Raw genomic sequence first — 13,177 nt, 5'->3', positions numbered from 1 at the left:
ACAGCGTCCAATCAACTACTATGGATACGTAACGAGACGGGTAACAACTAATACCCGATTTTACCGATGTGATTAGGTATTAGGGTCAATGTAAAACACATAAAGTGGTGTCTGCCACATATGATTCCCTTTTAAATCCGGATATATCAGGCGTCTCGTTCTCAGTACTGTATGTCAAGGGTTCGTGATATATACCAGAATTTAAAGAAGGTTGCTTGTTAAGGGCAGAGGTGGTACCTTCTGTATGAGCTCATACAAAAACAAAGCTAAAACTACTAAAGTTGCCAAATCAGAGGCCGCATACCTTGAAGTACCGCCGAGTTTATTGAGACCACATTTAGGTCTCACCAGATGTGAAGTGGTGTTATGTTAGGTCTATCAACTCTCGCAGGCCTTGACATATAGGCCGATAGGGTGGTTTTGGGCGGCGTCCAATACTTTAATATTTTAACAACTTCTATGTTCCCATTAATGCCGAAATTGGGTGCATCCTGAAATCACATTTTAGATTTGTGACGCACATTTGTCCAGGTTATGATACATTTACTGCGTGATTATACTCAACGTTGCTGCCTCTACGGAGAAAAATAGTACTGAAAGTACCATTATTTTGTTGCTACTTGAGGGTATCATATGGGGTTTTGTATAGGATGGTCACCCCTTTTGGCAACCCCTTTTGACAACCTCATTTTACGTCACAAATTTACTCCACTGCTCGTTTTCTTTCACTTTTGCTACGAGACCAATTTGTGATTTCAGGATGCACCCATTATGACGATTCCACTTTAAATCTTATAATCCATACAAATCAGCATGTTGAGCTTTGACATCCGTATGAATCCTGTGCAAGCTACTCAAGCCAATTTGTTGCAGCTAGTACTCTTGTGCAGCTGATATGTTTGCAAATTCCGGCCTCATAGTCACCTGCGGCTTACTTTTCCAGTTGGGCAGCTGGCTTGGGCAGGGCTAAGCAAAATACAATATGATATTGATTGGACTCTCCAACCTTCCCCAACTAACTAGGGCTCCGCGTAGGCTGGGATAGGAGGACCTTGGTATAAACCCCTTTTCCTTTTTTTTTCCTTTTTATTGATTATTTTTCTTATTAGCTGCGGTCATCTCCTGCGCCTGCTTCGCAGCCGCAGCATCTGCCCGAAAATTTGCCTTAAATCTGTAGAAGCAAGATATCAACCGGCAATGATTTACAAAATAAAAAATGTGAACCTTGGTTGAGATCTGTTTGTAGCTTATAGAAAATGCAAATGCTTACCTCTAGTGCTATTGTCAGTCCACTTCAATCGTTCTCGTTACTTCAATTCGTCAATATATGTACGGATTCATACCAGTGTCGTCGGTAGCACACCGGTTCGAAGTGCCCACGCATATAAACCTTTTGGAGGGCCCAGTGCGGCACCGGAGTCGAACCGGTTGCTAGAAAATGTACCAGTTAGATGTCAAGAGGTCGTTTGACTTGACGTACCACGGATATAATCCGATTTGGTCTGCGATAGCAGCACTAACGTTGTTTCCTATCCCAGTACAATTGGGTTATTTTCTTATTTCCCCTCACTAATGTAGCCACAACTCAAGTGTAGAGTTAAAAAGAGTTAACCATAAAGGCGAGAAGAACAAAAGTGTCTAATTCATGTGGATAGTTTACTTCGGTTTCCCATCATCGTACATCGTACCCTACGCTTACCAAAGCATGCCTTAGATCTCATGCACCTGTAATTCAGATACAAACCTCACAAGGTTCGAAATTTTGCTTTTAGTATAAGCATTCTATTACAATTGAGCTCGATTTCTGTAAGATTTTCACAGCAAAAGTAAGTAGCAACGGTTCTTACTATTATATACTTATTAGTGTTTTAACCTCCTCTTGCACACCAATTGCCGTCGACTTCATGGGGAAGTGATCATACCAAGCACAAATTGTATAGATTTCTGCGCCAGACTTCCTATTTCTTATTGCACGAAATTGGTGACGGGGTATCAGTAAGTTATTCCCGTACGTTACTGCGAGTTGTTGTTACGGATATTGAAATTTACCGATCCCTGGGCTTGGATGTTTTAATTAAGGTGTTGTCATCTCGAACCGCATATTTTAATTTGATGCCACTAAGGCTCGGTTTCGGCAGGAGCTGCACCTATACGATTTCAAAAACGCTGAATGCGTCTCGAGGTTTGATTTGGTTTTGCAGCGGTTATCCGTCCATGCCGCTCCACCAAATGAAGTGGTTTTGTTTATTCTAATCGTGAGCTTGCCATATACAAACGCAAAGCACCTGACAAGTATGTATTCTTCGACTCGCGAGTTTGAATGCAGATGCGGCGTTCAAAGTGTAAAATTCGCTATCCAGCAAGTAGCGCTATAAATCTGTCGTTTGGCTGCTCGGCACGATGACACCTAGGTAGCCTGATCGACATGCATCCTCATCTACAATACCGGTTAATTGCAGACGGTAAACTAAAGTAGTCTTCCAGTATCTAGTATTTACACGGCATCTCATCCGGCAGGCAGAGGAAATGCCTGTGAATAGTACAATTGTGACAATAGTAACGGGAATGCGGCACATCTGCTGTTTATTGTACTAGAAGTATTGCCGTTTGCAGATATTTTGGCCAACGCATGCTTATTATCTCGTTAATAATCTCGATTTTAATCCAGCCAGCTCTTAATTAAGACCTAGGTCTGATTTATATATCTCGCCAGTACGGTCTAAGATCCGAGCTTGGGGCTCTGTTTTCTCGACCAAGGCGCTTTTCTACGACTTGGAAACGCAGAAATGCCATTCTAGACGGGCCAAACCGAGTTTCTGGGCCTAAAAGCGGCCCCCAGCAAAGCATAAAAGCTAAATCAGCCCTCGCCTATCTCGTGTCCACTCATATTAAGAGACAGGCGTGGTCTATTTTAGAGGTCTATTTTAGAGGGCAAAGTATTTGCAAGCGGCAATACTTGGCTAATAGCCAAACACTTCTATCCGACGATGTTGTCAAGCATCTTTATCACCACCCGGGTCCCCAATAGTACCAATACTACTGCACATGTTGTATGCACTCTGTGAAACTCGGTCTTCGTATCTATTATATCGGTAGTGAGCGATTTCGAGGAGTGTACATGTAGGTAAAGCATTTGGGCTTAGCGAATAGGAGCTAATTGTTGTCTTGCTGAGTCCGGTCCAACCCCCAGGATGGAACAAAGTCGTGCCTGCGGCCCGAAGAAGCTCTGAAATTTGAGGTTTTCTATATGCTCGGTCTCATTGCGTTTACTAGAATTGTGCGACCTTATCCAAGATGAAGAAATATGCGCCCATGGTGTAAATGCAGCCACTGTAGAATAGCTATGCGTGGAATTCTCTATTCCGCCATGTAATAGCGATATGCCTCGTACGTTCTTACCTGTTTGCTCGTGATTTGCCAGTCCGATCAAGGATGTTGCAGGTGCGCTAGTATTCGCAGCTCGAAAGATTCGAACTGTCGTTAGGCCAGGCGCGTGTGTCATCGACATTCTCACGACTTTCGAGCAGCATACCCATTTCAATGCCGTGCCAACGAGTCTGGAGTAATTTTCATTTTTAATGTTCTGTATGCTTTGAAGTGCACACGGGGCAAATGCTGCGGCTACGAAGCAGCCGCAGGAGATGCGGATAGATCGTAAAATAAGTACGTCCTAACTCAAAACACTAAAATAATTCTTCGAAGTACACGTAATCCAAAATCCTCCTATCTCAGCCTTCGTTTAGTCATAGTGCTGTTTGTGTAGAATGACTTGGCGGGTGTGTCCGTGCTATCGGATCTCCTATCGGTATATTTTCACCCCTGAGACTGCGAATCCCCGGACCACCAGTCCCCGAATTGGCACATCTGCACAATCGGGGGTTTCCTAGCGCGTCCCACGCGCGGACGGAACGCCTGGCGTCAGTGGCTGGTGCCCGTGCTGGCAGTTCCTTCATCTTGCAAGATCTTGGTCATCGAGTTCACAGCGTTGCTGGCGCAGATCTGCTGCCTTGAAAAACCGTAGAGAGACCGAGGCAGCGTCACCGTCGGTGAGCCGTAGCTAGCTACTGTTCCAATTCGGCGTCGTAGCCAACCACTTAAGACGGGTAGTAGTTTAGTTTTGTTATGAGCTCTCGAAAATATGCGGTCCTGTAGTGGTAGTTGTCTTAATGCAGGCGTAAGAAAAACTTCTGATCGAGCGCGAAATAAAGGCATCATAGCAAACGGTTTATATGCGTGGGCAGATTGAACCGGTGCACTACCGACAACACTGGTATGAATCAGTATATGTATGGGTACGTATGAACGAAATGAAGTAAAGACTAAAGGTAAGCAATTGAATATTTCTACAAGCTCTAAACAGATATCAACCAAGGTTCGCACTTTTCAACTTTGTAAAGCATTGCCGGTAGACAGTTTTAACTGGCAAATTTCCGGGCAGATGCTGCGGCTGCGAAGCAGGCGCAGGAGATGACCGTAGCTAATAAGAAACTATAATAAAAATAAGGGAAGGAATTTATACAAAAAATCTCCTATCCCAGCCTTCGCGGAGCCCTAGTTGACAATAAATCTGATAAAAAAAGTCCGCTGGCATTAATTTTTCGACTGATTGATGCTAAAAATTTTGGTCACTAAAAGCACTGCTTAGTGACCAGAATTTACTAGGGCTCCGCGAAGGTATAAACCCTTTATTCTGGGATAGCAGTAACCCCTGAGGGAGTGCTGTGTGTGGCCAGCCCAACACAGGTTAATTCGGCGTCACCCCGGTAACTGGCTCCGGTAAACTGAAGCCGGTAACTGAAGCCGGCGAACTGAAATAAACTGAATATTTGCGTTGATGCTATGGGATGACGCGTTCTCCACCAATCCCGAATCTCGGCTCCAGCTTTGGACACTACGGCCGCGGGTGCAAGCTAACGATGTTGCAGCGCTTCAGCGGTTCTCTTGACGTGGTCCGTGGGTGCTTTGGAGGACGAGGGGGTAAGGCCTGAGACAGCCTACACGGCAGCAAATGGTGAGTGCTTGGACAGAGTTTTCTGCGTGTCGGCTAAGTAGCACTCGCAAGTATGTACGTAATATTGCGCAAGTGCACTCGCGGATATATCTTTCGCGCGATTGAGTTGTCGTACCTATTTAAATGTGCAATGATAGTTGGCGAGTGTAGCGCGCGTGGCCGCGAGAGACTGAGGTACCCTCAGGCATGGTGCTTTGGCTCCGTATGTGATTGCTAGTTTTAGTGATGCTGTTTAGGCTGCCCCCGGTGGGTATCATATAGACGCGTTATCGGGCAGATGCTGCGGCTGCGAAGCTGGCGCAGTAGATGCCCGTAGTTAGAATCGCCTGCTTCGCAGCCGCAGTAGATGCCCGTAGTTATAATCAACTAACTGTATTTCTTGACTCGAATTCTGTGTTAGATCAACATTTGCGCTGCAAAACCGCTATCATGGCTCGAGCGTAAAATCTCAACTGATACTGGCGATACATAACAAGGAGACCCGAATACGAGTCCTTGCTCCCACGTTTATCCATTAGAAAACGTACTTGCACGTACAACCTTTTTACCGTGTCTGTGGTGTTGATCGATGGTGTGGAGCTGATGCAGCCATACAACGAGTACGAGGGATTGTCCGTCCAAACAAAACTCCGTAATGTGTCGTTTTTTCGACTGCTATACGCCAACATGTTTGATCATTTAACTGGTCCTATGGACGTAGTAACTCGAAATCAAGTGTCGAGGACACGCCAACTACTTGACTTCTTTATTTTTTACATGCACCGCCTCGCCGAATAAGACACAAATGCACTGTACCGCAGCCCCGAGTTTGCCTCACCCAACGTTCCTTAGCTATCCCAGCCTACTCAAAGCTCTCGTACTGGGATAGCAGTGGCCGATAGATCATGCTGCTAGGCAACCCAAATCGGGTTATTCGCGCCTCGGTAACTGAAGCCGGTAACTGAGGCCGGTATCCGTGGTCCTTTGTCGCTGTCTGTCTTTCTATTGGTGACCCGGTAGCTGAAGCTGGTAACTGAGGCGATATCACTTTCTGTCTAGTAGATCTAAACATCAATCGTGTTGCACCTTCAGCATTTCGAATTCGGCGCAGATCAAAGTCGTGGCGATCTACACTCCGCTCCCCCAAGAGATGAGTTTCGCACCTGAAAAAGTTCGCATATCGAACCGCTGCCTTCGTACAGCTGACGAAAAGAAGCGACAACACTAAGTGATGCCCATCAGCGAGACCAGCGCGCACTCACAGCCTACGACGACTAAGAGACAACACCCGTCAGCTGAAGCTACTCTAGTTTAGCGTCGTAGTCAACCTGGACAGTCATGTTAGTTTGGGGTCCTTGATGGTGGTACTGCGGCAATTGTTGTCGCCCCCAGCCAGGGCATGCGGGTGGATAGGTAGGTACGACCGCTACGAACGACAAGTTTTCAAGTTGGGAGTGGTGTCTATAGCTCATCGACTAGAAGATGTGGCCACGCTACCTTGCGACCGGGTCGCAAGGGGTTCTAGACTTATGGGGCCGCAGCGACCCCATAAGTTTAGAACCTTTAAATGACAAGACATACGAAAGCGCAACATTTACTAAGAACTAATATAATGTACCAGGATTTTCGTAAAGGTATCGCTCACGAAGCCGTCTGGACTCATAGCGCATCTTACCACTTGCCAGGCAAAAGAGGCGGTGAATAGTTAAACTTCTAGCGATCGAGGTTGCAGCCGGATTTCTCTTCGATTGTCGTTATATGCGTACTCCAATGTAGCTGGTAGTTGTCAGACGAAAACAATTTTCGACTGCAGTGTTTCATACTTCAGATTCTGAAATAGTACTTCTGAAGTTCAGAAGTACTATTTTTTGTTTCAAAAATCCGGGTTGCCCCGTAAAATTGCTATCCCAGCCTATGCATAGCCCTAGTTTTTATTTTATTAATTATTTTCTTATTAGCTACGGCCATCTCCTGCGCCTGCTTCGCAGCCGCAGCATCTACCCGGAAATTTGCCCTAAAACTGTAGATGCAGGATATCAACCGACAATGCTTTACAAAACTAAAAATGTGAACCTTGGTTGAGATCTGTTTGCAGCTTGTAGAAGATACAAATGCTTACCTTTAGTGCTATTATTCAGCCCGCTTCAATCGTTCTCTTTGCCCAGTAAAATTCCCGATCAAAGCGGTTCTAGTGTCGCCAATGATCTACAACAAAGCTCATTCTGCACATACACACATAGTGTGTCAGGATGTGCGAGGAGGCGGCCAGTTCGGATCTTATCGAGTACAGGGATGAGCGTCTATAAGAGAGCGGGTCTCAAATCATCTTAGGCGGGTATACAAACATAAAGGCCTTTATGTGTGCAACATGTTGTACTTTCGAGTTTAATATTATAACTTTGTAAAAATATGTGTTTACGACGCGCTCTTATAGGCGCTCATCCCTGTATAGGGACCACATAATGGATACATAAAACTGAAGTTTGTGCGACTAGCGCAAAAGTTAGCCATGTGAACCGTCTCATCAATTGCGGATTGACAGGGTACCCATGATTCAAGTCTGTTGATGTTGATTTATTGAAAGTTTGAGGCCAATAGCGCGTTCTTCCTGCCCCTATGTCGATTATTTCAGAGTCCGTCGCGTTGAGGAACGCGATCATTGGGGAAGGCAGCACGCTCTCTATCGTCATCGACAAGAATGTGACGATAAATCACCTGAAAAAAATGCGATCAATGCGAAAATTGAAGACATCGAGGTTCCTGCGCGCAGCTTGCAGCTTTTCCTGGCAAAGAACAATGACGCATGGCTTCAGTCCGACACTGAAGCCGTAAAGAAGCTGAAGACGGAAAAAATATCGGCTCTTATTAAAGAGCTGACACACAAAGATCACGAGCTCCAGGCCAAGACGTGCTGAAAGGTATGCCCGACCCCTCCACCGATCAAATCCACTTGCTGGTACGCGACGAACAACCTATTGTGCAGCAAGAGGTTTCTCGCAAGCGCAGCCGAGTACGTGATTGGTTTCACGACGTGTCCCGTCAATTCCAAACGAAAAGGAGAAGAGTGGGCAACGGTGATCGTGCCATACAGTACTTCACAATGTCCGACTTCCCGCCTTTAACGTCAACAGCTTGATCCAGTGCGCCATGACACGCGACTGCTCCTCGGGGATCGTGGCTGCGCGTCCGAACTGCTTGTTGGCGACCAGCGCCTGCTGCATCAGGTTCTTCATCTCCCGGCTCTTGAGCATCTGCGCCAGCGAGATGCGCTTGTCGGACGCGGCAGCTCCCGCTCCGGTGACGCTTGACGACGCGTGTCCAAGCCCCGTGTCGGCTGCGTTGTTGTGTCGACTCACCCTGCGCACCACGCTGGACATGACCGACGAGCACGAATCGGTCGGCTGCTGCTACTGCTCCTCCTCCGCCACGTTCTCCGTGGACTTCTGCAGCTTGCGCATGGAGATGACCGACTGCGCGGCTCGACTGAAGCCTCGCAGTCTGCCGGGTTGGAGCTGGCTCTGACCAGCAGCAGAGCTGGAGCTTGTAGTGGCTTCATTGGGATCGTCTACCGACTCGTTGGTCTCCGATACGCGGGCAACAGTGGCTGCTGAGCTCGTCATAGGCGTCTTGGCTCTTGGAGCGACCTTCACACTCGCGATTCGCCCGCGACTGCCACGCGCGCGGCCTTTTCCTCGTCGACGGAGCTTTCAGGTGCATCGCAAACCTGCTCAACTTCTATAATAAGCTTAATAATACATGTACTTCTGTAAATGGCTACACTGTCAACATGTAGCCATGTGCGTCATCATCTAGTGACCTGCCTCCCATCATGCCATGATTTTCATAAGGTCCGGGTTTTAAGCCAATCACCTGGCGTTCCTTCCCACACTCCAGCAAGTGGGCCCAACACCTCATGGCCACCACGAGCGCCTCTGTGGCGGAGACTCCTGCGCACCCAGAGACGCCACAGACAGTAGATCCGACGATCTCTTCGTCTTTGTAAGACACCGGAGCAGGTGCCGACCAAGTTGCAAGCGCGGAGATGACTTAGAGACGCAGGAGACGCAGGAGACGCAGCAGAAGCAGACCCCGTTTGACGCCAAGAGTGTAGCCATGAAGAGCAGCGCAGACGGTGTCAGTAGCCGCACCAGCCGCCCGAGAGCTGCAGCTGCAGCGGCGAATGCCGAGATGGTGAAGCAGGTCAAAGGCGAGGAAACACCATTGAGCGTCGTGTTTGCCAAGGCCGCGAGCGATGCAGCAGCCAGCAAACCCCCACAACAACGTGCCCCAGCGGACCATGCAGCCAAGACTCAAGATGTAGCTATGTTACCTGATGATGCTGACGATGTAGCCATCATGAAGGAAGAGCAGCCTCCAGCCGAGGAAGGCAGAAGGAGGCCGTCCAGAGCTGCAGCCGCTGCTGCGAACGCCGGAATGGCTCGACAAGGTAAAGAGGAAGAAGGTTCGCTGGGCATGCTCTTGGCTTCAGCCCAGGTGCGGCCCATGGAGCAGGAGCAGGAGGTGGTGGAGTCCAAGCCTACAGTGACAAGAAGCGTTCGGGTGAGATGGCTACACCTCCCGCGAAGAGGCCTCGAGTGGCGGCAACGACAGCGGGCAGCACGAAAGTGGCGCAAGACACGCTGGAGCTCACCAGCGCTGAGCAGCAGCCGCAGCGGGGCAAGAAACGACGCCAAGCGCCCGTGTTCGAAGCTGCGCCGATCATCACGGACCTGCCGCCGCTGCCGTTCACGACCCCCAGTGCCGAGCTGAAGCTGAAGAACAAGAGCAAGAGCAAGAACAAGCACGCGGCTGCAACCACAAAGACCAAGGCCAAGCAGTCCGTGGAGGAGGCGGCAGGAGACGACGCCCGTCACTGCGAGTTCTGCAGGAAGGCGGCGAATGTGTGCGTGCTGATGCACTGCCACGCGTGTCGACGGGTGTACCACGCCAAGTGCTTCTGGCACGCGTTCAAGCCGTACGTGGATGCGAAGGTGTCGATTCTGGACCAGCTGAAGCGTCTGCAGCTTGAGGCACCCGAGCGTCGTGGCAACATCTTCCGGTGTGCGTCGTGCAGAGCTGCGTTTGTGGATTTCTGTGAGAGCGGCGGGTATCTCTGGGAGTGTGACTGTCCGACGTGCGCGCAGCCGGAGAAGGCGATTTAGTACCGGCAGCGGAAACTGGTGCAGATGATGAACGATATGGAACTAGAGAAGCAGCGCAAGAAGGACCAGAAGGACAAGACCAAGAAGAGCGGCGCTGCAAAGCCACCGACCTCGACACCGAGCCGCTCAAACTCGACGTCACGCAGTCAACGTACACGAAGAGGCAGCGCAGCGCTCGATGATGGAGTGCTTAACGCGCGGACAACCAAGCCTTCAACATCGCGGAGCGTGCCACCTGAAGGTCTTGATGTGAAGAAGGAAGGAGACAATAATGCCGAAGGTCGTGATGTGAAGAAGGGAGAGGATACGAATGCTGGACCTGTGGACGGGGTTAATGGCAAGAAAGATGCAGTAAAAGCGGGAAGTGAAGCCAAGGCGGTGCCGATGGACGTGGACGCCGGGGCTGACACCCAACCTGGTTCAGGTGAGCCAGGAAGTGCTGAGAAGACTACACATGGACCGGAAATGGAGCAACATGTCAGCACGGTAGCGGAGCGACAACAGGAGTCGCACCCAGCAGAAGCTGCCACGCAGCATCAAGAGACCAAGACCCAGCCAGAGCTGCAGCAACTAGCACAATATGCTGCTGCTGCCAAGAAGGAACAAGCAGAGCTTCAGGCAAACCAGGAGCTGGTCCCCGCGAAAGCAGGAAGAACAGTCCGTGAAGGTGAAGTACGAGCCTGTTGGAGAGCCCGAGCAGCCTGATCTGAAAGGGGACGAGCTTGTTGGCGCAGTGCGCGTACATCACGAAACGAAGACTGAGCGCTGGTGCTTCCCGATCGTGTGCTCTCGGACAACGAGTCTTCGAGTGTCGGGTATGATGAAGTTGGGGACGTGCAAGTGGCCGCTCAAGAAGAGAGCCGTCATTCAGTGCGCGTGCTGCGATAAGCTGTTCGGATACCCCGAGTTCGTGCACCACACAGACAGCAGCTTGGTCAAGGACGCGAAGTGTGCGACGGAAGACCCGATGCCGTACCTATTCGTCGAACACCGGGATACCACGCTCCACACACCACTCGACGATTTCCTGCCTGCTCTTAGGAGTTGGGCTGGTCGTCAGAGCGCGAATAACCCGCCCACCAATTCGCGCAGAGGGCACGCGTTGAGGCGAGAGGCAGCCGCAGCGGTCGCAATCCCCACGATGAATATGACGAACCCGGAGGCCGCCGCGGAAGCGCTGCCAGCCACAGTGTCCAGACTCTGCGCGCTCGCGCTATTTAAGCGCCCCAAGCCCCGGAGTGACAAGACTTCGACTGCGGCGCGATTGTCGGACCCGCCAAGTTTGGACTTTTTGGCGCTGGTGGTGTGTCTGTCGCCCAAGTACGTGATGAACATGTCGAACGGCAGTCTTGTAGACCGCGTGGTGAGGTCGAACACTTCGGTGCCCGACCACTCGTTCCCGCGCAAGTCTGGATGGCTGGCCTTCAATTGGACGGTGACCTTGTCGCGCCAAGTCACGTGCACCTGCTGTGAAAAGTCGTACACTTTTGAATCATTCGTGGAGCACGCTGGCATTTCCCTGATCGAGCTGAAGCAGAAGTCCCGCCAGGTGTTGTATGTCGTGGAGCGGACGGACGAGTCCGCACTGGTGCCGTACAACTCGTTCGCGACGGATCTGGAGACAAGGCCAACGGGCTGGATTCGATCCTGGACGAGCTCCACCCGCCGCCTCCATCCCCTCGACCTATATAACAACAAGAAGGGTTCATGCGTTCGAGTATGAATGTGCCACGTGTGGGTGGATGGTACCCTGCAAGCTAGGCAGCTCCGGAGACGAGTTTATTAAGGGTATCGATATTGTACCAACAAGAAAAATAAAATGAGCACATTGTTGGAATTGTCGGTTCCTCTACATTTTATCTGTCATGAAGCTGATCGTCGGTTGAGAGTAAGTAGTCGAAGCCTACTTACTCTGGGCTGTCTCATTACTACCACCAGTTAGTTTAAACGTGGAACCGAATCTTATCGCAATGGCCTTGTACTGCTCAAAGTAGTCGACGTAGCGCATGAGCTTGAGGTACGCCTTGCTGCCTACCCCCTCCTTTGCCATGCCCAGCTCACCGTACACAAATCGGTGGTTGGACATCCCCTAGCATTTTCGATACACCGCGTGCGACTTATCGGTGATGTTGGGGCCGCCAGGCCCCGACATTTCCGACATTTGCACCCGAACTCCGACAATCTCCGCCGCCGGCGGAAGCATATCAGGACACTATCAGACTGTAATTTGACGTAGTTAGGAGTATCTGCACAAATGTATTACTTGCGAGGTATCGTGAACGCAAAGTAGGCTTGGATGTTCAGGTTCATTGGTATCTCCGACGACCTGAACGATGGGTGCGAGCGGCGTATACGTCCAGGCCCTTTGCCTAGTAGTATTCACATGTTGTAGGAATGAAGTCCGCGCTATCAGATGCTCTAGATGCAAACAAGGAGACATATATGTGAACGCAAAGCGACTGCTGCGTGATAGCGCTAGTTGCACGTCCTCTAGGCCCGCTACGCAATGCATTCTTCAGTAGTACATCGTAGTAATAGAGGAAAGAGCACGAAGGCATCCTCCTGACACTAAATTGAAGCCGTAGTCCCCCGCAACAGAGCCCTTAACGCAGTTATTCACTGGATTGAAGATGCACTATGTAAGGGTGACTCCCACACTAAAGTAGGGTTTCTAAACTACATACCATGCTCCGTGGTGCCCTACGAAGGTTGTCAAGAAGCTTTGAGCCGCCCAAAGCGTGCTACAGCAGCGTCACGGTGTTGAAGGGAACCGGGACACTGAAGCGGGACACATTCGGTGGCAAACGGTCACATTAGGTCCGATCCGGTGCAAATCGGTGGTGGGACATCCCCTAGCATTTTCGATACACCGCGTGGTGTATCGAAAATGCTAGGGGATGTCCACAGGGAGCGTTCTAGCTTGAACATTAACTCGCCTTGGGATTAAAACTACACCCTATCCCTAAAACCCCCTTTACCCTTGGGGCACAAAACCCTAGACCCCCCTCTACCTCCCCCGGAGGGG

General features: G+C 50.0%; 3 protein-coding genes across 3 annotated transcripts; 2 read left to right on the top strand and 1 right to left on the bottom strand.

Moving 5' to 3' along the window:
• Window positions 1-7,710: 7,710 nt before the first annotated feature.
• On the top strand, window positions 7,711-7,905 carry PHYSODRAFT_511745 (hypothetical protein; the record flags this gene model as incomplete). Its single annotated transcript, XM_009533468.1, has 1 exon — window positions 7,711-7,905. A coding segment is annotated over one exon (195 nt), but the record flags the coding sequence as incomplete, so codon positions are not given.
• Window positions 7,906-8,050: 145 nt separating this feature from the next.
• On the bottom strand, window positions 8,051-8,634 carry PHYSODRAFT_355071 (hypothetical protein). Its single transcript, XM_009533467.1, has one exon. It carries the CDS (start codon window positions 8,365-8,367, stop codon window positions 8,086-8,088), a length of 282 nt encoding a protein of 93 aa, XP_009531762.1. The 5' UTR covers window positions 8,368-8,634; the 3' UTR covers window positions 8,051-8,085.
• A 269-nt stretch (window positions 8,635-8,903) lies between these two features.
• Window positions 8,904-11,875, top strand: PHYSODRAFT_335970 (hypothetical protein; the record flags this gene model as incomplete). The annotated part of the gene is made up of 5 exons (XM_009533466.1): window positions 8,904-8,963; window positions 9,044-9,532; window positions 9,577-10,074; window positions 10,162-10,819; window positions 10,887-11,875. The coding sequence occupies 5 exons, from the start codon at window positions 8,904-8,906 to the stop codon at window positions 11,873-11,875; spliced, it is 2,694 nt and encodes an 897-aa protein (XP_009531761.1).
• Window positions 11,876-13,177: the final 1,302 nt, after the last annotated feature.

The sequence above is a fragment of the Phytophthora sojae genome (assembly GCF_000149755.1).
Source record: "Phytophthora sojae unplaced genomic scaffold PHYSOscaffold_6, whole genome shotgun sequence".
NCBI classification, from domain to species: Eukaryota; Oomycota; class Peronosporomycetes; order Peronosporales; family Peronosporaceae; genus Phytophthora; species Phytophthora sojae.
This window is presented reverse-complemented; position numbering and strand designations above follow the sequence as displayed.